Source organism: Hypanus sabinus, chromosome 4 (genome assembly GCF_030144855.1).
Source record: "Hypanus sabinus isolate sHypSab1 chromosome 4, sHypSab1.hap1, whole genome shotgun sequence".
NCBI lineage: Eukaryota > Metazoa > Chordata > Chondrichthyes > Myliobatiformes > Dasyatidae > Hypanus > Hypanus sabinus.
This window is the reverse complement of record NC_082709.1, coordinates 97430436-97453972: the sequence shown is the minus strand read 5'-3', so window position 1 is coordinate 97453972 and position 23537 is coordinate 97430436. Positions and strand designations below refer to the sequence as shown.

Here is a 23537-nt window from a genome sequence, read left to right as displayed (position 1 = left end):
ACCTGACCAAGGCATCTGGTGGCGGGCAGGAAGCTGGAATTCGGGCCTGGAGGCTGTCTAATGAGGCAATGAAGCCCTCAAAACTGCTTTAGTACCTTGAGTCCAAGCACCCTGCACTTAAAGACAAACCCGTTGAGTTTTTTTGAGCGGAAAAAATGTGAGCAAGCGGGACAGAAGCAAGTGCTGATAGCCACGTAAACAAAGTTGTGGAATAGACTGGACATAAGGAACCTCCTTCGAGTATCGCTGTATTATCCAGTGGTGTTTAACAACAACCCCACTATCGGTCGGTCCGCAGTGCAAAAAAGGTTGGTGACCCCTGCTTTATAAGCTCTTCTCATTGCTCCTAAACTGATACCTGTAATTCTGTTCTCTACATCTGGCACACTTCAAGTATCAATTTAGTCTGGATTTGTATGCACCAAGCTTTTGTTTCAGTGTATCTATAAATTCTACAATCTTTTTGTTAGGCTGAGCATATCTTGTATAGAGCTTATATTTCCTTAGTATCTCCTTAGATTTTTTCTTAATTTTCTTACTCAAGTTATCCATTTTATACTCCATTAGGTGGGCTATTTCTGCTGTTAAGGTTTTAATTTTGTTTCATAATCTCTTCTGGCATTTTGGTGTTCTCATTTTGTTACTCAGTTTTGGGTTTTTATCAGTGAATGCTTCTATTTTGGAGTCACTGAATTGCATTGCTGTTAATGCTGTGCAGGATGTTATTGGGAGTAGTTCTTCAAGTGATTCAAGTTTTCCTAAACATTGTAGTAATATAATATTGTTGAGACTATTAACAATTTTTACAACTTTTGATGTGTTTGTTTTGGTATGTAGGGTCTTTTTGTTGAGTCAATGCCCATGTATTCTTTTAGTGTGGTGCTAAATGTTAGGATAATTTTGTTTTTTAAGCACAGCTTTGTCATCAGCATTCTGTGCAGGCTGTACATCTGTGTTGTTGTTATTACAGTCAGGCTCTGGAGCAATTGCTGAATTAACTACATTTACAGCAGTGTTTCAGGGGGTGGCATATTTATTATTTTCTTATATAGCTTCATTGTAGTCTTTAGGTTGGACTCTTTCTAGCTCTTGTGAAACTTCATGTTTTATTTACTTTCACATATCCGTAGGGATTATGATATTTTTTACTATCACTCTATGTTGATCTGCTTTTTGTTGTGCAATCACTTGCATTAAGGGATATTGTGCTTTAAACTGTTGATGAAGTTTGTTCCTCTCTGCTGTCATGTCAGTCTCAAAAATAGAGATACTCTGAAATGAGTTTACTCTAATGACTGTTTCATGTGTGTCTTCTCTTAACTGCTTGAGTGCTTTCAGCGCTCCCCTGAGAAACACCTGCAGTAGCCACAGTCTGTGATGTTGATGTGTTACTTTGAATGCTGGGGGTATCTTTCTCAGGTTTTCTGATGCCTGCCAGCCCATTCAGCAGTGCACCACTAGCAGTTCGCTGACTGTCATGCCCAGCGCTAGCTCTAGGCGTGCCTTGGTGATCCCCAGACAGTAGCCATATCACTGTTCCATAGACATCTCTCCATTTCTAAAGCAAAAGGGTATTGCTTTTTATACCTGCAGTCGGGTTTTGGTTTCAATTGTCCCTAACACAGAACAGACACTGACCAAAGCACTGTCCAATCTGGGTACAGATGTTCCTGCATTAGTTTCTGTTTTGCTCTGTGTGTGATATTTTATTTTCCACTTGCCCTGTATATCTGCAGAGTTTCCCCCAATCTGCCACCTGGGGATGCACCCGATGGACAGAAAACCCTTTGTTTGTTTGTTTGTTTATTTATTTTTGTTTCTCATCTCAAGCTGGCAGAACCTGAGATACAGGCTTAGCCAAGCACACTCATTTCTCAATTGCTAGGAAATTTTGGAGTATTCTAGTGGTGTTTAGTGTTGTGGATTTCTGGAGATTTACATAATATTGCTGTGTAGGACTAATTGTTTAATGCTATTGGGGTGAAACTAGTTGTAGATATTACTATTGGGACAATGTGTACCCTGTTCATGTCTTTCAATTTCCTCTTTTAATTCAGCATATTTCTGATGTTTTTCACTTAATGATTTCTGTACGTTATATGTGTTTGGAATGGCTATATCTATTAAGTAAGTTGCTCTTTCATGTTTATCTTGTAATATTATTTCCGGATTGGGAGAAACTCTGCAGCTATGCCCATCAGGTAGGAAATAAAATACCACTCGGACCAAATCCAGGCACATCAGTACCCAGATTATGCTTGTCCTATCCATAATAATGGATTGGTCGTAATATAATTTGTAGGACTCTGTCTCTGAAACTCGATCAGGCTTGTATGTATAGTAAGGAATGGTGTATTTTATAAGTTTATATTTGAAGCAAGGTTTTGGTGAATGCTGTTTGCTATTTGATCGTGCCTGTGTAAGTAATCAGATTGAGTTAACCTGCTGCAGGATCCTGTCATACTGGATTGTTTTTCATTTCTCTTGGCACTTTCTACTGTACATTAAGTATAAAAGAATTGAAAACTACTTAAGGTATGGAAATACCTAAGGCAATATATTATTCAAAATATTTCATAAGATTATATCATGGTTAGGCTGATTAGTAGGCACACTTATGCGAGTTTAAACTGTATTATTAATAATCATCCTTATACCAATAAAAAAGATGTTAGCTATGGTAAGGCATATTAATATTCATTATAAGTTGGGGAAATCAGTGAAAATATAACAAGTAATATTGAAATAGATTGTATTGTCATTTAAAGTAAAATTGGATAGGTATATGGACAAGAAAGGAATGGAGGGTATGGGCTGAGTGCAGGTCGGTGGGACTAGGTGAGAGTAAGTGTTCAGCACAGACTAGAAGGGCCGAGATGGCCTGTTTCCGTGCTGTAATTGTTATATGGTTGTATTGGTATAAACTTCATAATGTCCAGTAGTTGTTGACTTTGTTCGAAGTGTTTTGGCTGGTTGGTGTAAGCAGTGAGACTAAGAGGGCTCCTGTTAGTGATATAGTTCATCTTGTTACCACCTGAACTGGACGTATTTTAGATTTCTTCTTTGGGTGTGGTCTGATGATACACAAGATCAAGGAAGAGCTGTAGGTCATGGCATATTTTCCTCATAATATTTTGTCAGTTGTTGTTTATAATTCCATTCATTCATTCGACTTGAACCAATGACTCTGGCTGATGTGGACAGCAGAAAGATCAGTTAATGTTTGTCAGTCGACATAATTCATGACAAACACTCCCAGTGAAAATTGTTGCTCGGTCAGAGGTGGTTATTTGCCGGTTATTTGATGGTTATTTGCCACACATGTGAAGCTGAGGTCGCTTTGAACACCTCAAGAGGAATCCTCGGTGTCGGCAGGTTCACTGATTGGCTCTATTTCACTGTTTGGTTCCAGCCAGCACTGTTGAGAGGGTGTACTTGACTTTACCAACTGTGAAGTTGCATGAACTCATTCTGTGCCACGATTCAAGGGCACAACTGGGGTTGAACCCCCCCAGTTGCTAATTTATGCATCACCAATAACGACTGTTAGGTTGATAAGTTCGGATGTGATTGCCGAGTTTCAGACACATTGTGACGATGAATGCTTGCTGCCTGCAGAGCTATGGTTCTTCCTATGATCCAGTGCCTCATCCTTTTTTTTGGAAGTGCCTGCTCTACTAACGGTCAGGTCTGAGGCCTCAAGTTAGGGTGCCGCTTACCACCCCCACAATGACTTCTGTTTCCCTTGGGGGCGGTACTGTCCCTGTTGGGAATCACTGCTATAGAAGGTGTGAAGTTCTGTGGTGAGTGAATGATTGCAGATGGGCTGCTATGGCCTATATGATGAAAGATTTACAGTGATGTTGCCAAGAATAATAGGGTGAGTTTGGCCAGTTTAGGTCTTTATCCTTGGAATATAGGAGAATGAGGGGGACCTTATAGTAAAATGAAAAATTATGAGAGACATAGATAAGTGTCGGGGGGGGGGGGTGGGTGGTGTTCAAAACTATGGAGCATAAGTTTAGGGTGAGAAAGATAGATTTGAAAGAAATCCGAAAAGCAACTTATTTACATGGGAGGTGGTGGCCATGTGGTATAAGTTGCCAGAGAAAATGGTTACAATAGTATTATTTAAGAAACATGGTACATGGAGAGGTGGGGTTTGCAAGGCTATAACCGGAAATTGGGACTAGCTGGGTGGGCACTGTGGTCAGCATGTACGTTGGGTGAAGGGCCTGGTTCTGTGTTGTGCTGCTCCATGACTCCATATCCACACTGTTATGTAAGTTCTGCCCTTGTTCCATTTTCAGAGAATTCATATACGAGTGATATGCAGTTGGCCCATTCACTCTAACATTAATTTAATAATTCTTGACCTCACCCACAACATCCTTATTCTAGTCCTTGCCTTCATACTCCTGCAGTCCTGAAACTCCTTTGAGCTATTCTATTTATGTGCTTCAGATGAAAACTACCTCTGAAAAAAAAATCACCAACTACCTTATTCCCTTTTCCAGAATTCCCTCATTTAAGCTTTGTTTTCACCAATAGAAATTTACGAATGAAATTTGCAGGCCCACTCAACATCACTTCCCAGGAATATATTGCTCCGAATCACTTTGTTGGAACAGTTTGTAACAATGATCCTTGGGACTTCCTTGAAGTTAAAGATCCAGCTGTGATAGGGTTAGGAAGAGTACAGAGGGTATTTGAAGTTAAAGATCCAGCTGTGATAGGGTTAGGAAGAGTACAGAGGGTATTTGAAGTTAAAGGTCAAGCTGTGATAGGGTTAGGAAGGGTACAGAGGGTATTCACAAAGATGGTGCAATGGCTGGCAAATTTTAGTTATGAGAAGAGATTGTGGTTCTTTATGACTCAGAACATCTGAGCAGAGATTTAATGAGGATTCATAAAATACACATCAGATTTTACTAGAAAAACCTTGCAATAAAATAACTTTTCAAGTTAAGAGGTCTCCATTTGCTTGCTTGGCAGATTCTAAAATCTGAACTGGTATTTTGCTTGTCATCATTCTAGTTACTTGATAACATTAGCAAATATGCTTAGGCATAAACTTTTATTGCTGTAACTTTGTTAATCAGTGTCTTATGGCAGTAATAAAGACATATGCTGCATTTCCATAATCAAGACTAAACAATAGTGTGGTTTTCTAAAAATACTTTCTATCTCCTTTCCATGGCTGTTACTGGACAAATATCAACTCAACTCCTGGATACCAATATGACCCGCTAGCCTTCCTCCTCTCCACCCCAGACAGATAAATGGCCAATGGGCATCAATGCAGGGCCTGGGACTCCAATACTGGGTGATTGTGTAATGGTTCATTGTCAGATTCAATTGCATGAAGGTACTGCAAACATGAGGCCTTCACCAAGAAATATGCAGAAAGCATAGCCAAGGTGAAAGCACAGCAAAGAATCTAGCCATCAGATGTGAAGTATTCTCAGTATTTCTCTTTCTGACATGACCAGCCTCCCAAGTGGGACTTTGTCAATGGCCTTGCTAAAGTCCATATAAACCATATAACCATATAACAATTACAGCACGGAAACAGGCCATCTCGGCCCTTCTAGTCCATGCCGAACGCTTACTCTCACCTAGTCCCACTGACCCGCACTCAGCCCATAACCCTCCATTCCTTTCCTGTCCATATACCTATCCAATTTTACTTTAAGTGATAATACCAAACCTGCCTCTACCACTTCTACTGGAAGCTTGTTCCACACAGCTACCACTCTCTGAGTTAAGAAATTCCCCCTTGTGTTATCCTTAAACTTTTGCCCCCTAACTCTCAATTCATGTCCTCTTGTTTGAATAAAAGTCCACTGTCTCTCTTTCATTGACTTTCTTGGTAACTCCTTGTTAAACACAACCTATTATACACAAAGCCATGTTGACTATTTTTAATGACATGGGCATGGTATGGTCAAAGCATTCTTGTCTTCTAGAGCAACGGCCTATTCACAATGGAATTCTGCAGGCTGGTATACTTCAGGGGGTGGTACCATGTTCAACTTCCAGGTGAAGTTTAATTGTCATTCAACCATACCATGAATACAGCCAAATGAAGCAGTGTTCCTCCAGACCCAAAGTGCAAAGCACAGTACCAAAACCCATAGACAGCACAGCACACACAGACATATAACTATGATGGCTGTAAAACATACAGTCACAAATAGAACTCTAGCCCTGGTCCCTGAGTGTCAGAGTCTTGACCTATAGATTGATGTTGTCCTGGGGCTAGCTTTCTGTACACAGCAGTCCTAATCAAATGTTGGTGTAGCCATGGGTAAACACAATCCAGCTCATCTTCCATTGATGGAGGGCAGGACCAATGGGAAGGGCCAGCCCCCAATCTAGCCAGGATATTCACCGTGTAACACCACCTCCAATTTCTCCTTCCTGGGCTTTTGCAGCAGGCAATCCCACGGCACGAGGGCCTGGTTTGTGCAACAACTGAGGCCACACAGCTCCCCCACCAAAGACCAGTGAACCACATTTGCAGTATTTTACAGTACCAACGCACAATTAGGTCTTGCAATCCCAAGAAAAATGTCCAAGACACTCGTTTGCACCATTTGTTGGACTGTGCACTGCTTCTACACCTTCGCCATGGGTTGCTACAGCAGGCAGCAAAACAACACACAATCCAGTTCCACCACTATTGAGCAACTCACCACAGGGGTAGATTTGAATGACTTGATTTCCTCAAAATCCAGTAATGCCTTGTAACCTTTAAAATCAGAAGTACAAAACAAACAATTGTACTTTTGGTTGGACCCGGAGAGGCCACAGTGACTGAATACACTACCATCTTTGTGTACATACTGAAGCTTGGATCGAACAGCACAAAAACTTGCTGGGGAAAGGTTCTTGTTTAGTGCCCTCCCACCATTGTATAATGTCTAAAGGCTTCTCAGATGGTTTACTCATGAAATGTAAGAAAGGGAACATTGATCTCATGCCAATAAATAGAGAATCTTCTGCATTGGTAGAATGCTCTGCCTTGTATTGTGGAAAGTGTTGCATTCCACATTGCAATTTTTTTGAATAACTTACATTTGGGAAAGATAAACTATGAATATGCCAACTTTTCCAGCAAGACTTTCTTCAGCTTTAATGAATATTAACCGCATATACAAATTATTGTAAGTAATACTTCTGGTTTAATGCATTTAATCCAGGAAATTATAGACCAGCGAATCTTACTTCAGTGGTTGGTAAGTTGATGGAGAAGATCCTGAGAGGTAGGGTTTATGAACATTTGGAGAGGTATAACATGATTAGTAATAGTCAGCATGTCTTTGTCTAAGGCTTTGTCTTACTAGCCTGACTGAATTTTTTGAGGATGTGACTAAACATATTTATGAAGGTAGAGCCGTAGATGTAGGGTATATGGATTTCAGCAAGGCATTTGACAAGGTACCCCATGCAAGGCTTATTGAGAAAGTAAGGAGGCATGGGATCCAAAGGGACATTGCTTTGTGGATCCAGAATTGGCTTACCAACAGAAGGCAAAGAGTGGTTGCAGACGGGTCATATTCTGCTTGGAGGTCAGTGACCAGTGGTGTGCCTGAGGGATCTGTTCTGGGACCCTTACTCGTCGTGATTTTTATAAATGACCTGGATGAGGAAGTGGAGGGATGGTTAGTAAGTTTGCTGATGACACAAAGGTTGGAGGTGTTGTGGACAGTGTGGAGGGCTGTCAGAGGTTACAGCGGGATATTGATAGGATGCAAAACTGGGCTGAGAAGTGGTTCCTTGAGCTAAAATAGAATGATTTCAAACTATTGATCTGAGCGTATCCCTTCTCTATCACCTGCCTATCTTCACTCTCGCACAGCCTCCAAGCTTTCTCTATTTGTGAGCCAGCCGCCCCTTCCTCTGTCTCTTCAGTTCAGTTCCCACCCCCCAGTGATTCTAGTTTAAACTCTCCCCAATAGCCTTAGCAAACCTCCCTGCCAGGATACTGGTCCCCCTTGGATTCAAATGCAACAAATTCTTTTTGTACAGGTCACACCTACCCCAAAAGAGGTCAAAATAATCCAGAAATTGTGTGGATAGTCAGAGGCTTTTCCCCAGGGCTGAAATGGCTAGCATGAGAGGGCACAGTTTTAAGGTGCTTGGAAGTAGGTACAGAGGAGATGTAAGGGGTAAGTTTTTTTACACAGAGTGGTGAGTGCGTGGAATGGGCTGCTGGCAATGGTGGTAGAAGTGGATATGATAGCGTATTTTATGAGGCTCCTCAACAGGTACACCGTGCTCAGAAAAATAGAGAGCTATGGGTAACCCTACATAATTTCTAAGGTAGGGACATGTTCGGCACAGCTTTGTGGGATGAAGTGCCTGTATTGTGCTGTAAGTTTTCTATGTTTTATGTGTTTCAAATGATCTTCAGGGAAATTAACATAGAAACATAGAAATATAGAAAACCTACAGTACAATACAGGCCCTTTAGCCCACAAAGTTTTGTCAAACATGTCCCTACCTTAGAAATTACTAGGCTTACCTATAGCCCTCTATATTACTAAGCTCCATGTACCTATCTAAAAGTCTCTTAAAAGACCCTATCATGTCCGCCTCCACCACCATTGCCGACAGCCCATTCCACACACTCACCACTCTCTGAGTAAAAACTTACCCCTGACATCTCCTCTGTACCTGCTCCTCAGCACCTTAAACCTGTGTCCTCTTGTGGCAACCATTCCAGCCCTGGGAAAAAGCCTCTGACTATCCACATGATCAATGCCTCTCATCATCTTATACACCTCTATCAGGTCACCTCTCATCCTCTGTCGCTCCAAGGAGAAAAGGCCGAATTCACTCAACCTATTCTCATAAAGCATGTTCCCCAGTCCAGGCAACATCCTTGTAAATCTCCTCTGCACCCTTTCTATGGCTTTCACATCCTTCCTGTAGTGAGGCGACCAGAACTGAGCACAGTGGGGTCTGACCAGGGTCCTATATAGCTGCAACATTACCTCTCGGCTCCTAAATTCAATTCCACGATTGATGAAGGCCAATACACCATACGCCTTCTTAAACACAGAGTTAACCTGCGCAGCTGCTTTGAGTGTCCTATGGACTCGGACCCCAAGATCCCTCTGATCCTCCACACTGCCGAGAGTCTTACCATTAATACTATATTCTGCCATCATATTTGACCTACCAAAATGAACCACTTCACACTTATCTGGGTTGAACTCTATCTGCCACTTCTCAGCCTAGTTTTGCAACCTATCAATGTCCCACTGTAACCTCTGACAGCCCTCCACACTATCCACAACACCTCCAACCTTTGCGTCATCAGCAAACTTACTAACCCATCCCTCCACTTCCTCATCCAGGTCAATTATAAAAATCACAGAGTAAGGGTCCCAGAACAGATCCCTGAGGCACTCCACTAGTGACTGACCTCCATGCAGAATATAACCCGTCTACAAACCACTCTTTGCCTTCTGTGGGCAAGCCAGTTCTGGATCCACATAACAATGTTCCCTTGGATCCCATGCCTCTTTACTTTCTCATTAAGCCTTGCATGAGGTACCTTATCAAATACCTTGCTGAAATCCATATACACTACATCTACCACTCTTCCTTCATCAATGTGTTTAGTCACTTCCTCAAAAAATTCAATCAGCTCATAAGGAATGACCTGCCCTTGACAAAGCCATGCTAACTACTCCTAATCATATTATACCTTAACCAAATGTTCATAAATCCTGCCTCTCGGGATCTTCTCCATCAACTTACCAACCACTGAGGTAAGACTCACTGGTCTATAATTTCCTGGGCTATCTCTACTCACTTTCTTGAATATAGGAACAACATCCGCAACCCTCTAATCCTTCAGAACCTCTCCGTCCTCATTGATGATGCAAAGATCATCACCAGAGGCTCAGCAATTTCCTCCCTCGCCTCCCATAGTAGCCTGGGGTACATCTCATCTGGTCCCGGTGACTTATCCAACTTGATGCTTTCCAAAAGCCCCAGCACATCATCCTTCTTAAAGTCTATATGCTCAAGCTTTTCAGTCGGCTGAAAGTCATCACTACAATCACTAAGATCCTTTTCCATAGTGAATACTGAAGTAAAGTATTCATTAAGTACCTCTGCTATTTCCTCCGGTTCCATACACACTTTCCCACTGTCACATTTGATAGGTCCTATTTTTTCACATCTTATCCTCTTACTCTTCACCTGGGAGGCAAACTACCATCCGTGTTTCTTTCCTGGGTCCACAGAATCGCCTGTCTGACCCCTAACTAAAGTCCCCTATCACTACTGCCTTCCTCTTCCTCTTCCCTACCCTTCTGAACCACAGAGCCAGACTCTGTGCCAGAGGAACAAAATAGGCTTTAGTTATAATTTCCTCCTTAAAAGTGTAAAGGGGGTTTCTTCTTTTTTCTTTCTTACTGTGTATGTAATCAAAAGGGTTTCTTTGTTTGGTTAACTAGCAGGAATGCTCCTTTGTTGCGAGAGAGTGCTGGAAGCTTGTTTGGGTTAAAATTTACTGATAACAAGAATGGTATTCCTTTGTAAACCAAATGGGGATTAATGTTCTTTCTTCTGAGTCTGTAAGCTTTTATTGAAGGGCTTTTGGGCAGATCAGCGCGAGGGGGTCGAGAGAGAGGACGCAATGCTGTAAGCTGGGTGAGGAACGGACCCCAAGCGGGGGTCCGAGGCCCGAAGTTACTCCGAGGAGGGGGGATGAAGCTAGATGTGCTTGGTTGACCACTCGGAGGGTCCTGAGCTGCGAGTCGAGGAGTTCGGAGGGGATTGAATGGTGGCCAGAAGACTTCAGTAATTGAGCTCCAATGGTTGTGCATGAAGTGGTTTGGACTTTGATAAGTTTGGCGCCTTTTCTTTATTTTTTCCCTTTATATATACTGTATCGTTATTAATCACTTAGTTATAGTAACCTTTATAAATTGTACTCATTTAATCGGTTATGGTGTACTGTCTGTTTTTGGGCAAGGCGGGGACATCACACAGCATCTACACCAGCTGATTACCCAGTTTGGCGGGGCCGAAGGCTGCTCCCCCTAGACGAGAACGAGCTGAGCGAGCCTGAGGCGACCCAGGGGGTTACAAAAGAATTACTTGAATGAAAGAGTAATGAAAGAAAACTGTGATTTATTTTAATTTCTCTGTAGATCTACACAAAATTTCAATTGTCTAGAAAAGTTTTTACTTGATTTCCCTTTGCAAGTCTGATTAGAGCAACATTTTAATTAATTCTGTCTGCAGTCGTGACAGGCAGGTTTGTGAAGATACGTAGATTGTTTACCAGATCATCCTAGTTTAATAATTAAACCTTGTACAAGCCGGAGGAAGTCTATCTACCACAGAAAACAAAAGGTAGTGTCCTGTGTAGCTTATTCCTTTCAGTGCCCTTCATTATGAAGATGTGGTTTGTACTTTTGCTTATTCTTTTCAATCCTTTTATGGCTGCAGGGTCTAGAGCCACAGCATCGGGTCAGATCTGTTCGAAAGGTATGCTATATTACTGAAGCTCCATATTTGTCAATTTCCATCTTGTATGCTTATATCAATGTAATTATGTGATGCATTGCTGTAGCCAATTACACTTATTATTTGACTTTTGGGATCACATAATTTCAGATTTTTAAAATCTAATTATATATTAAGCAATGCCAAAATCAGATTTAAAATCTCATTCAGAAATGACTGACAATGTTATGTAGACTTGGTATGATTTAGCTTCTTCTCTCTCAGCATAAAGACAATCTAAAAGACTTTTATAACAGCATTTGGGATCGAGGATGAGCCAGTCTGCCAAGATAGTTCATGTAATGGCAGTGACTAGATAATCTGTTCTTGCAACTTTAAAGGATAAACTTTATCTGGAACTACAACATAGCTCTCTTGACCGTCTTCAGCCATGCATCATAGCCTTGGCCATGGGTTTCTTTAAAGTTCTGAGACAAGAAATGGTCAATGTTTTTACAACTCATTCACAGCTACCTACCCCAGTGCACTGATCCAGCAATACTGCAGGCAAAGTTAGGAGAAATCTCAAGAGTAAAATTTCAGTCTACAACTTCCTCGCTCAGTTAAGAATACCTCCAGTTTAAGAAAGCTGACATAGTTTTGTAACTGTATTCACCAATCTTTTGAACAAAAAAATCGGCTTCTGAGTGAGTTTGATATTTTGTTCGTTATCATTCATTTCAGATTCACCAAATGCATTTAAAGTAAGAATCAGCCTGAAGGCAGCTCTTGGAGATGAGGCCGTAAGTTCATCCTCATTAGAGACATGTGTTACAACATGTAAAGTATGGGTGATTTAAACCAACTACAGACTGGAAAAAAATGCTAATAATGTTCTTGGAATCCAAAATGAGTTTTGTGATCAGTACATTAAAGAACTGATACTGGAATAGGCTATTTTAGATTGAACTGTGCAATGACAAAGTTTAATTAAGTACCTGTATCTAATTTTAAAGAGCCCCTTGGTGACCATTAAATGATAGAATTTTAACAGTTATTTCAATATGAAAATAGCATTTTCAGTCAAAACAATTCGAACAACCTAAGTATGAGGCCAAGCTAACTGGGTAGACAGTATGAAAGAGTATGATAATAGTATAATAATGAAAGAGTATAATAGCATAATTAACATGATAATAGTATGATAAAAGCATGCTAATAGCATGACAATAGTATAATAATAGCATGAAAGAGTATGATAATAGAGAAGCAGATGCCAGCATTTTGAAAATATGCAATTTGCGGCATAGATATAATGCTTTAAGGCACAAAGGTACAACAGAAGAAGTGGCCCAACCATGGATTACAGAAGAAATTAAAGATTTATAGGTATATCTTTGAAAGGCTACCTTGGAAGGCTGTGAAGTCTCAAGTTAAAGAATTTCTGGATTTTAGAAGGAACATGGAATCCAGCAATGTGGTATAAATGTATTGTTGTAGTAGTTTAGCTTTAACCTCCTCAAAAGGAACATAGAACCATAGAAAACCTACAGCACAATACAGGCACTTTGGCCCACAAAGCTGAGCCAAACATGTCCTTACCTTAGAAATTACCCATAGCCCTCTATTTTTCTAATCTCCATGCGCCTATCCAAAGACCCTTAAACTCTTAAAAGACCCTATCGTATCGGCCTCCACCACCATTGCTGGTAGCCCATTCCATGCACTCACCACTCTCTGAGTAAAACACTTACCCCTGACATCCCCTCTGTACCTACTCCCCAGCACGTATAACCTGTTCCCTTTCGTGTTATCCATCCAGCCCTGGGAAAAAGCCTCTGACTATCCACATGATCAATGCCTCTCATCATCTTATACACCTCTATCAGGTCACCTCTCATCCTCCGTCGCTCCAAGGTGAAAAGGCAGAGACAGACAGACAGACAGACTTTATTGATCATAAGGCATGTTCCCCGATCGAGGCTGAAGCAAGCAAGCACGGAGTCCTGCTTCTACTTATTGTATTCTGATTGAGGTTTGTTGGGTAGATAGGGAAAGTTATCTTTCTCTGGTGAGAATCTGAAGTTTGGAGGTAGGTTGTTCAGATTTTTGTTGAGGAAGCAGATTAGATGGAAAGAAAAATGGAAACTTCACAAAAACACAATTAAACCTGAAATCTAACTGTGAATTTCAAAACAGTTAAGGATAAATTATTGTTATGCTCACACAGTCAAGGTAATGGGACTTACACAGGTGCTAAGATTTAAGATTCACATCATATATCTTAATGGTAGAACAGGTTTGAGATATTGAAAAGCTATTACATAACTGTGAAGAGTAAAAGCTGAGCAGAGTTTTATTTATAAACCCAGGAATCCAGGATATGTTTACCTATCCAGCCATTTGTCTTGAGGGATTTAAAATATGTAGAGTTGCCAGTCAGTGCCAAACTGGGTAACTGATTATTCCTGAAATGAGAGATTAACTTTATCACGGCATCTAATGGAAGTGATTCCATGAGAATTTGACAGCTCTTTTAATCTGGCCCTTTTTGTACAGAGAAGCTTTTACCCTGTACTAAAATCACTGAAGCAGAAGAGTGATAATCATGTGGCTTCAGACAAAGCTGAATGTTAAACATTACCCCCTGTGTTTGCTTTTAGAAAGCGGAGATAGGAAGTAGGGCATGTGAATGCAGGCTTAATGATTTTAATTCTTGTTCAATGACAGTATGATTGGGATGACAATGAGCAGTTCTACTTTCAAGCGACAGTGGCGTATGGTATGAGAAAATTAATGAACCAACCATTCAAGTGAGTACTTTGTTGGTGAATCATGGGACTATGTTTTGATTGTCCCATTTTTTCCAGTATATCCTGTTATCATAACAGAGGCAAACAATGAATTTGTATCAAGTCAATTAGAGTGAAGATTCAATCGTAATTCGAGTATATGTATGGAGGATTATGGAAGCCCCAGACAGCCTACATCAGGTCAGGTACTTTTCCCAGAGCTTATGGTTTGCCTGAGTGCTGCCAACCTGTTGTATAGGGCAGAGAAATGTCGAGTCTCCATCTCCCTCTAGTGCTCCCCTCCCCCTTCCTTTCTCCCTAGGCCTCCTGTTCCATGATCCTTTCCCTTCTCCAGCTGTGTATCCCTTTTGCTAATCAACTTTCCAACTCTTAGCTTCATCCCTCCCTCTCCTGTCTTCTCCTATCATTTTGGGTCTCCCCCTCTCCCTCCCATTTTCAAATCTCTTACTATCTCATCTTTCAATTAGTCCCAACGAAGGGTCTTGGCCCGAAACGTCGACTGTAGTTCTTCCTATAGATGCTGCCTGGCCTGTTGCGTTCCACCAGCATTTTGTGTGTGTTGCGAGTATCACAGAGTTACAGGATAGAACAACCTTCACAGGCATTTTCTTCAATAGCCAAATGCTGCTTGATAAGATTTTATTTCCCATAGACAAGAAAGCTGCAAATCTATGAGGCAATAAATCACAGGAAGTCTGAAACAATCTCTTAGACCAGCTCAACCTATGCAGAGTGAGTGTGGGCAATGTGAGTCTCCAAGGAGTGGGTGTGGGAGATGTCAGTCCCTGGGGAGTGGGTATGGGTGAGGTGAGTACCCAGGAAGTGGGTATGGGTAATGTGAGTCCCCGGGGAGTGGGTGTGGGCAATATTAGTCTCCAGGGAGTGGGTGTAGGTGATGTGAGTCTCCAGGGAGTGGGTGTGGGTAATGTGAGTCCCCGGGGAGTGGGTGTGGGTGATGTGAGTCCCCTGTTAGTAGGTGATGTTCATGTCAGTCCCTGGGGAATGGGTGTGGGAGATGTCAGTCCCCTGTTAGTGGGTGATGTTCATGTCAGTCCCTGGGGAGTGGGTGTGGGAGATGTCAGTCCCTGGGGAGTGGGTGTGGGTGAGGTGAGTACCCAGGAAGTGGGTATGGGTAATGTGAGTCCCTGGGGAGTGGGTGTGGGAGATGTCAGTCCCTGGGGAGTGGGTGTGGGTGAGGTGAGTACCCAGGAAGTGGGTATGGGTAATGTGAGTCCCCGGGGAGTGGGTGTGGGTAATGTGAGTACCCAGGGAGTGGGTGTGGGTGATGTGAGTTCCCGGGGAGTGAGTGTGGGCAATGTGAGTCCCTGGGGAGTGGGTTTGGGAGATGTCAGTCCCTGGGGAGTGGGTGTGGGTGAGGTGAGTACCCAGGAAGTGGGTATGGGTGATGTGAGTCCCCGGGGAGTGGGTGTGGGTAATGTGAGTACCCAGGGAGTGGGTGTGGGTGATGTGAGTACCCAGGGAGTGGGTGTGGGTGATTCCAGTCCCTGGGGAGTGGGTGTGGGTGATGTGAGTCCCTGAGGAGTGGGTGTGGGTGATGTGAGTCCCCGGGGAGTGGGTGTGGGTGATGCGAGTCCCCGGGGAGTGGGTGTGGGTGATGTGAGTCCCCGGGGAGTGGGTGTGGGTGATGTCAGTCCCTGGGGAGTGGGTGTGGGTGATGCGAGTTCCCAGGGAGTGGGTGTGGGTGATTCCAGTCCCTGAGGAGTGGGTGTGGGTGATGTGAGTCCCCGGGGAGTGGGTGTGGGTGATGTGAGTTCCCAGGGAGTGGATGTGGGTGATTCCAGTCCCTGAGGAGTGGGTGTGGGTGATGTGAGTCCCCGGGGAGTGAGTGTGGGTGATGTGAGTCCCCAGGGTGTGGGTGTGGGTGATGTGAGTCCCCGGGGAGTGGGTGTGGGTGATGTGAGTCCCCGGGGAGTGAGTGTGGGTGATGTGAGTCCCCAGGGTGTGGGTGTGGGTGATGTGAGTCCCCGGGGAGTGGGTGTGGGTGATGTGAGTCCCCGGGGAGTGAGTGTGGGTGATGTGAGTCCCCAGGGTGTGGGTGTGGGTGATGTGAGTCCCCGGGGAGTGGGTGTGGGTGATGCGAGTTCCCAGGGTGTGGGTGTGGTCTACATTAAATTGGTAGTGATTTTTTGCAATGGGCTTTATTTTCAGGTGGTTTTGTTGCTATCAGCCAGCAATCCACTTACATCCCTGAACTGTCTTTGATCTCCTCATCTTCATTTTTCCCATTCCAATCTCTAATTACATAGATGTGTTTCTGAAATTGACAATGTCTCAATTATAGTTGCTTGGATGTTTGTCTAGGGCAAGAGCAGTAACCTTCAGACTATTTACTTTCTTCATAGAAGTGCAAACAGGTGGCACCGATTATAATTGGTGGTTCTAAAATAACTAGAAAGTTAGGCAGGGAAATTGAATTGTTTTGAAAACTAGCATCAACTCAGTGAACTAAATGGTCTCCATCTATGATAAGGGAAATGCTAATTATAATAATTGTGCAGCATAATAGCACAGTGGTTCGTCCAAAGGCTTACTGTAGCTGCAGGCCAGGTTCAACTCTCACCATTGCCTGTTTAGCAATTGTACATCCTCCCATGACTGTGTAGGTTTCTCTGGGTGCTCCAGTTTCCTCCCACGGTCTAAAGACAGTTAAACTGGGGAATTGGTGGGCAGCTCAGCTCGAAAGCCAGAAGGGCCTATTCTGTACTGTATCTCAATAAAAAGATTCATTTACCTAAGTCGTTATGTTCCCAGAATGCAGTAACGTAGTCTGTTTAAGGGTTTAGCATTGTAGTTTCTGTCATAGTAATGTTTGGAGCAAACACAATCTGAAAATGTGCAGTGAACATTATCATGTGAATTTACAGTATTTTAAAGGAACAAAGTTCATTTGTTTTATAATAAGCTAGTTTCAACTAGAGTTTCTGGGGGCAATTCAGAAGATGCAGGACAGATACATCCAAAAAATGAAGAAGTATTCTAAATGGAATATGAAGCAACAAGAGAAGTCAAGGACAGCAGTAAAACAAAGACCAGGACAAATAAAAAAACCATAAGCAGAGAAAAGTTGAAGCATGAAGGTAAGCTAGCCAATCATATCAATGAATTCCAAAGTTTTTTTCAAACATATAAAGAGTAAGAGAGGGGAGAGCGGATATCGGACCACTGGAGCGGCAGTAATGGTGGGCGAGAAGATGGCAGAAGAGATTAATAAGTATTTTCAAGTCAAGTCAAGTGAAGTCACTTTTATTGTCATTTCGACCATAACTGCTATGTACAGTACATAGTAAAAATGAGACAACCTTTTTCAGGACCATGGTGTTACATGACACAGTACAAAAACTAGACTGAACTATGTAAAAAAAAACAACACAGAGAAAACTACACTAGACTGCAGACCTACACAGGACTGTGTAAAGTGCACAAAAACAGTGCAGGCATTACAATAAATAATAAGCAGGACAAAAGGGCAAGGTGTCAGTTGAGGCATCAGATATTGAGGAGTCTGATAATTTGGGGGAAGAAACTGTTTCATAGTCTGGTCGTGAGAGCCCGAATGCTTCGGAGCCTTTTCCCAGACGGCAGGAGGGAGAAGAGATTGTATGAGGGGTGCATGAGGTCCTTCATAATGCTGTTTCCTTTGTGGATGCAGCGTGTAGTGTAAATGTCTGTGATGGCGGGAAGAGAGACCCCGATGATCTTCTCAGCTGACTTCACTATCCGCTGCAGGGTCTTGCGATCTGAGATGGTGCAATTTCCAAACCAGGCAGTGATGCAGCTGCTCAGGACGCTCTCAATACAACCCCTGTAGAATGTGATGAGGATGGGGGGTGGGAGATGGACTTTCCTCAGCCTTCGCAGAAAGTAGAGATTCTGCTGGGCTTTCTTTGCTATGGAGCTGGTGTTGAGGGACCAGGTGAGATTCGCCACCAGGTGAGCACCAAGAAATTTGGTGCTCTTAATGATCTCTTTTGTGTCAGTCTTCACTGTGGAGGACACTAGCAGTATGCTAGAAATTCAAGAATGTTAGGAGGCAGCAGTGAGTACAGTTGCATTGCTAAGGAGAAGGTGCTTGGGAAGCTGAAAGGTCTGAAGGTTGATAAATCACTTGGACCAGATGGACAACATCCAGTGATATGAAAGAGGAATCTAAAGTGATTGTGGAGACATTAGGATTAATCATCCAAAAATTACTAGATTCTGGAAAGGTTCTGGAGGACTGGAAAGTTGTAACTGTCACTCCACTCTTCAAGAAGGGAGGGAGGAAGAAGAAAGGAAAATATTTATTTATTTATTTTTGAGATCCCGTGCAGAGCGGGCCCTTTTAGCCCCCCAATCTGCGCTATGCAGCAACCCCCTCATTCAATCGTAGGCTAATACTGAGACAATTTTACAATGACCCATTGTCTAACACATGCGGTCACGGGAAGAACATACAAACACCTTGCAGGCAGTGTCAGGAATGGAACCATGGTCACTGGTACTGTAAAGCATTGTACTAACCACTACACTACCATGCCCCCCATTATAGGCCAGTTAGCCTGTCATCAGTGGTTGGGAAGATGTTGGAGTCTATTATTAAGAGTGAAGTTTTGGGGTACTTGGAGGCACGAGATGCAGTAGGTCAAAGTCAGCATGGTTTCCTTAAGAGGAAATCTTGCCTGACAAATCTGTTGGAGTTCTTTGAGGAAATAACAAGCAGGATAGACAAAAGTGGATGTTCAAGCTACAAGACCATGGCATTACAGAAAAGATACTAGCATGGATAAAAAGATTGGCTGATTAGCAAGAGTGAGAATAAAGGGGACTTTTTCTGGTTGGCAAATGGTGCTGACAAGTAGTGTTCCGCAGAGGTCGGTATTGGGACCTCTTCTTTTTGCATTATATGTCAATGATTTGGATAATAGAATTGATGGCTTTGTGGCCAAGTTTTCTGAAAATGCAAAGATAGATGGAGGGGTGGGTAGCAGTAGGGAGTCTGCAGAAACACTAGGACAGATTGAGAGAATGGACAAAAAAGTGGCAGATGGTTGGAATAATGTGCAGGGGAGGGTATGGACGTACAATTAATTTTGAAGTGGGGAGAAAATTCAAAAATCAGGTGCAAAGGGTCTCAAGTTGAATTGGTGGTAAGGAAGGCAACTGCAATATTAAATACATTTTGAGAGGGCTAGAATATAAGAGCAAGGATGTGATGCTGAGGTTTCATAAGGCATTGGTCTGACCGCACTTGAGGTATTGTGAGCAGTTTTTGGCCCATTATCTAAGAAAAGATGTGCTGCCAATGGAGAGGATCCAGAGAAGGTCCATGAGAATGATTCTGGGAATGAAAGGGTTAATGATGAGCTTTTGTTGGCTTTGGGTCTGTACTCACTGAAATTTAGAAGAATGTGGGGGGATCCAACTGAAACCTATTGAATATTGAAAGGCCTGGAAACAATGGAGGTGGAGAGAATTTTTATTATTTTCGGGAATTCTGGGACCAGAAGGCACAGCCTCAGAATAGAAGGACGTCCATTTTGAACAGGGATGAGGAGGAATTTCTTTAGCCAGAGAGTGGTGAATCTGTGGAATTCATTGCCACAGATGGCTGTGGAGGCCAAGTCATTAAGTACATTTAAAGCAGAGGTTGAGAGGTTTTTGGGTAATCAGAGCATTAAAAGTTACAAGGAGAAAGCAGGAGAATGGGTTTGACAGGGATAACAAATCAGCCATGATGGAATGGCAGAGCAGTCTTCATGGGCGTGTGGTCTAATTCTGCTCCTGTATCTTATAATCTTATAAGATGCACAGACCTAACTGCATTTCAGCTCCGAATCGCTTTATGATCTGCTGTCAAGTACTTAAAAGGGACATTCTATGTTGTAACATTGTTTAGCTAAGTATATTACTTGCATTACCTATACTTGGTAGCCAGTAAGATTGCACAGTCGTCTGGTAGTTCCTCTCAGGTTTATCTTACCTTGAACAGATAGCATTTTGCATCATTCCCATTCTCTTCAAAAACAATTGTACCTGCTCCAGAGACTTAACAAAATCTAATCCGGTGAAGGGCTGGAGATATCAGAATCAGGTTTAATATCACCAGCATATGTCATGAAATTTGTTAACTTTACAGCAGTACAATGAATTACTTGTTAACTAAATATGAGTTACATTAAGTATTTATATGTCTGTTAAATAGTTAAGTTAAAATTAGTGCAGAAATAGAAATAGAAAGTACTGAGTTAGTTTTACACGAGGAAACCTGCAGATGCTGGAAATTCAAGCAACACACACAAAATGCTGGTGGAACACAGCAGGCCAGGCAGCATCTATAGGAAAAAACACTGTCGACGTTTCGGGCCGAGACCCTTTGGCTTGACGAATCCATTTACAAATCAGATGGCAGAGGGAAAGAAGGTGTTCCTGAATCTCTAAGAGTGTATCTTCAGGCTTGTGTACCTCCTTCTAGACAGCAACAGTGTGAAGTGGGCATGTCCACCCAATGGCCATTTACTACACTCGGTGCAGTAAGAGAAAAAAGGGAAACTTAACAGAAACTTACCCAGAGCCAATGCCTCTCTCAAGTCAAAGCCTCCTTTGAGCCAAAGCTCCTACTCTCACCACTAGCCCACTCCCAGCAAAGACCACAGCATCAAAGGTTAAGGGGAGAAGGCTGGGAAGTGGGACTGAGGAGAGGAAAAACAGATCAGCCATGATTGAATGGCAAACTCGATGGGCCAAATGGCCTAATGCTTCTATGTCTTATGTCCTGGGTGGTGGGGATCCTTAATGATGGATGCTGCCTTCCTAAGGCACTGCTCCTTGAAGATATCTTGGATACTATGGAGGCTGGCACCCATGATGGAACTGACTAATTTTACAAATTTCTGCAACTTACTTCAATCTTTTGCAGTGGCCTCCCACACCAGACGGTGATGCAGCCAGTCAGAATGCTCTTCATGGTGTTATGTACCCCTAGGGTTCATGTTTTCTGTAGACAATCACTTTAAAATGTCAGGAGAATGAGACTGGCTTTTGGACACTGTTTGAGTTGTATTAAGAGAGAGTGAGAAGAATACTCAGAAGGTTGATGTTATGGTTTCTCAGCAGTTTGTTCACATTTCCACAAGGATACTGCCTGCTTGTGAGTTCTTACACAGAGAGAGAAGGGTGGTGCAGTTTGATAGTCAGCTGCTGGACCCAAACACACACGGTTTTGGACACTTGACCAGCTTGTTGTGCCCACAGGAAGGTGTGTTTTTGGAGGATCGATCAGGAGAATTGATCAGTGGCTCTTGCAGTGCAGAAAAGGTGTGACCGGTGGGGAGTTATTTGTGTGTCCAACCCTGACTTGGGTTGATAACTCTATCACAGAAAAACGGTCACCTTGATTATGGTCACAGTCGGAGACTCTAAAGGAAGAGAAGAGGAGAGAAGAAGGTTTGAAACAGAAGAAACTTAGTGACAAAGATGTCGCTGTTTGGACTCTCTTCTCTGTAGCCCATAAGGGTGAGTTTGAGTTCCATTCGAATACAAAGCTGTGACTGTCACGTAGTTAATCCACAGGAGTGGGTTCTGTGGTGAGGAGGAAACCTTTGTGATTACCACTTGTGTGTTACCCTTGTTTGGGTGTGGTAGTTCACTGAAGAAAGGCATCCCTGTGGCAAATCACTGTAGGAGTTATTTCGTATGTTGTGGAACTGGATAAGTGGCTATCACAATTGTGTGTTTGGGGTAACCTTGTGTGAAAACTACCTGTAAGTGATAATCCTTGCCTGGGTTGGTAGTTTTACCACCTGGTACGTCAGTGATAAGCTACTGTTGGTGATAATCCATACGTGGATTCTGTTTGAGTGTCCTGTGGCCACCATTTTGGGATGACCCGTAGCTGAGTTCGGGTGTGGTACCACTTGTGTTGAAAGGATATTCGTTGAAGATCACTGTCGGTGATACTTCGTGTGTGGAGTGGAACAACTTTGGAGATAAAACCTATTGTTATTTTGGAATATCGACATAATTGCCTTCTCACAACATAGACCTTTGGATTACAAATCTCTCTCTCTCTCCAACATTAGCAACCTCATGCATTGAACTGACCTTTCTTACATATCATCGTAAGGCTGGATTCATTTACCCCTATATTTGAAAAAGCCTAGTTTTGTTCCTATATATATATCATTGCTAACCTGTTCATTATATTTGCATTTATATTACTGTATTGCTTAGTTACTAATAAACACTATTAGCAATACCACACTGCAGTGCGTTTTCCATTTCTGCTGGTTCTTTAGCCCGTCCCTGCTCCCTGACAGGTAATTTGTAGTTTTCCAGTGTTTTAGTTGACAAACCAAATCTTCTCAAACTCTGAATGAAATATAGTTGCTGTCTTGCCTTCTTTATAGTTGTACCGATATGTTGGGACCAGTTTAGATCCTCAGTGATATTGACACCCAGGAACCTGAAATTGTTCACTCTCTCCACCTGATCCCTCTTTGAGGATTGGTTCGTGTTCCTTCGTCTTACCCTTCCTGAAGTCCACAATCAGCTCTTTGGTCTTGCTGACACTGAGTGCAAGGTTGTTGTTGCAACATCACTCAACTAGCTGGTATATCTCACTCCTGTTTGCCCTCTCATCACCAGCTGAAATTCTGCCAACAATGGTTGTATCATCAGCAAATTTATCGATGCTGTTTGAGCTATGCCTAGCTGCACAGTCAATGGTATAGAGAGAGTAGAGCAGTGGACTAAGTGTTGCACCAGTGTTAATTGTCAGCAAGCTGGAGATGTTATTTTCAATCTGCACAGATTGTGGTCTTCTGGTTAGGAAGTGAGGATCCAGTTGCAGAGGCAGGTACAGAGGCCCAGGTTCTGTAGCTTTTTAATCAGGACTGATGGTATTAAACTGTGAGCCATAGTATACCAATCTCAGTATGTGTTATTGACTAGCATTGACTTAGGATCAATGCACTCAACAGGAATGAGGTTGAATGGTATCGAAACAAATAGATTGGCGCAAAGCGCCAAGAAAACACAAATAAAGCATCTATGGATTCAGAGAAAATGCACGTGTAATAGACACTGTGAAAAGCACAGGAATATGCAGAACATGGTAGGATGTGGACATTGTGAAGACAGAACAGATTCATTCAATAGGGGAATTAATTGCTAATTTAGCAGTTTAGTACCACATCATGGACCAAAGGGCCTATTCCTACATTCTAAGGAAGACTGGTGAAGTATTTTCAT

The 23537-nt window shown here is 42.6% G+C and overlaps 1 protein-coding gene across 1 annotated transcript in view; it reads left to right on the top strand.

Moving 5' to 3' along the window:
- The window catches only part of cltrn (collectrin, amino acid transport regulator), a 50227-nt gene that overhangs the window by 17539 nt on the left and 9151 nt on the right, over positions 1-23537 (top strand). The window contains exons 3-5 of the mRNA XM_059965995.1: positions 11479-11517; positions 12220-12278; positions 14206-14288. Of these exons, the coding sequence (XP_059821978.1) occupies positions 11479-11517; positions 12220-12278; positions 14206-14288 (181 nt within the window). The remainder of the gene's footprint in view (positions 1-11478; positions 11518-12219; positions 12279-14205; positions 14289-23537) is intronic.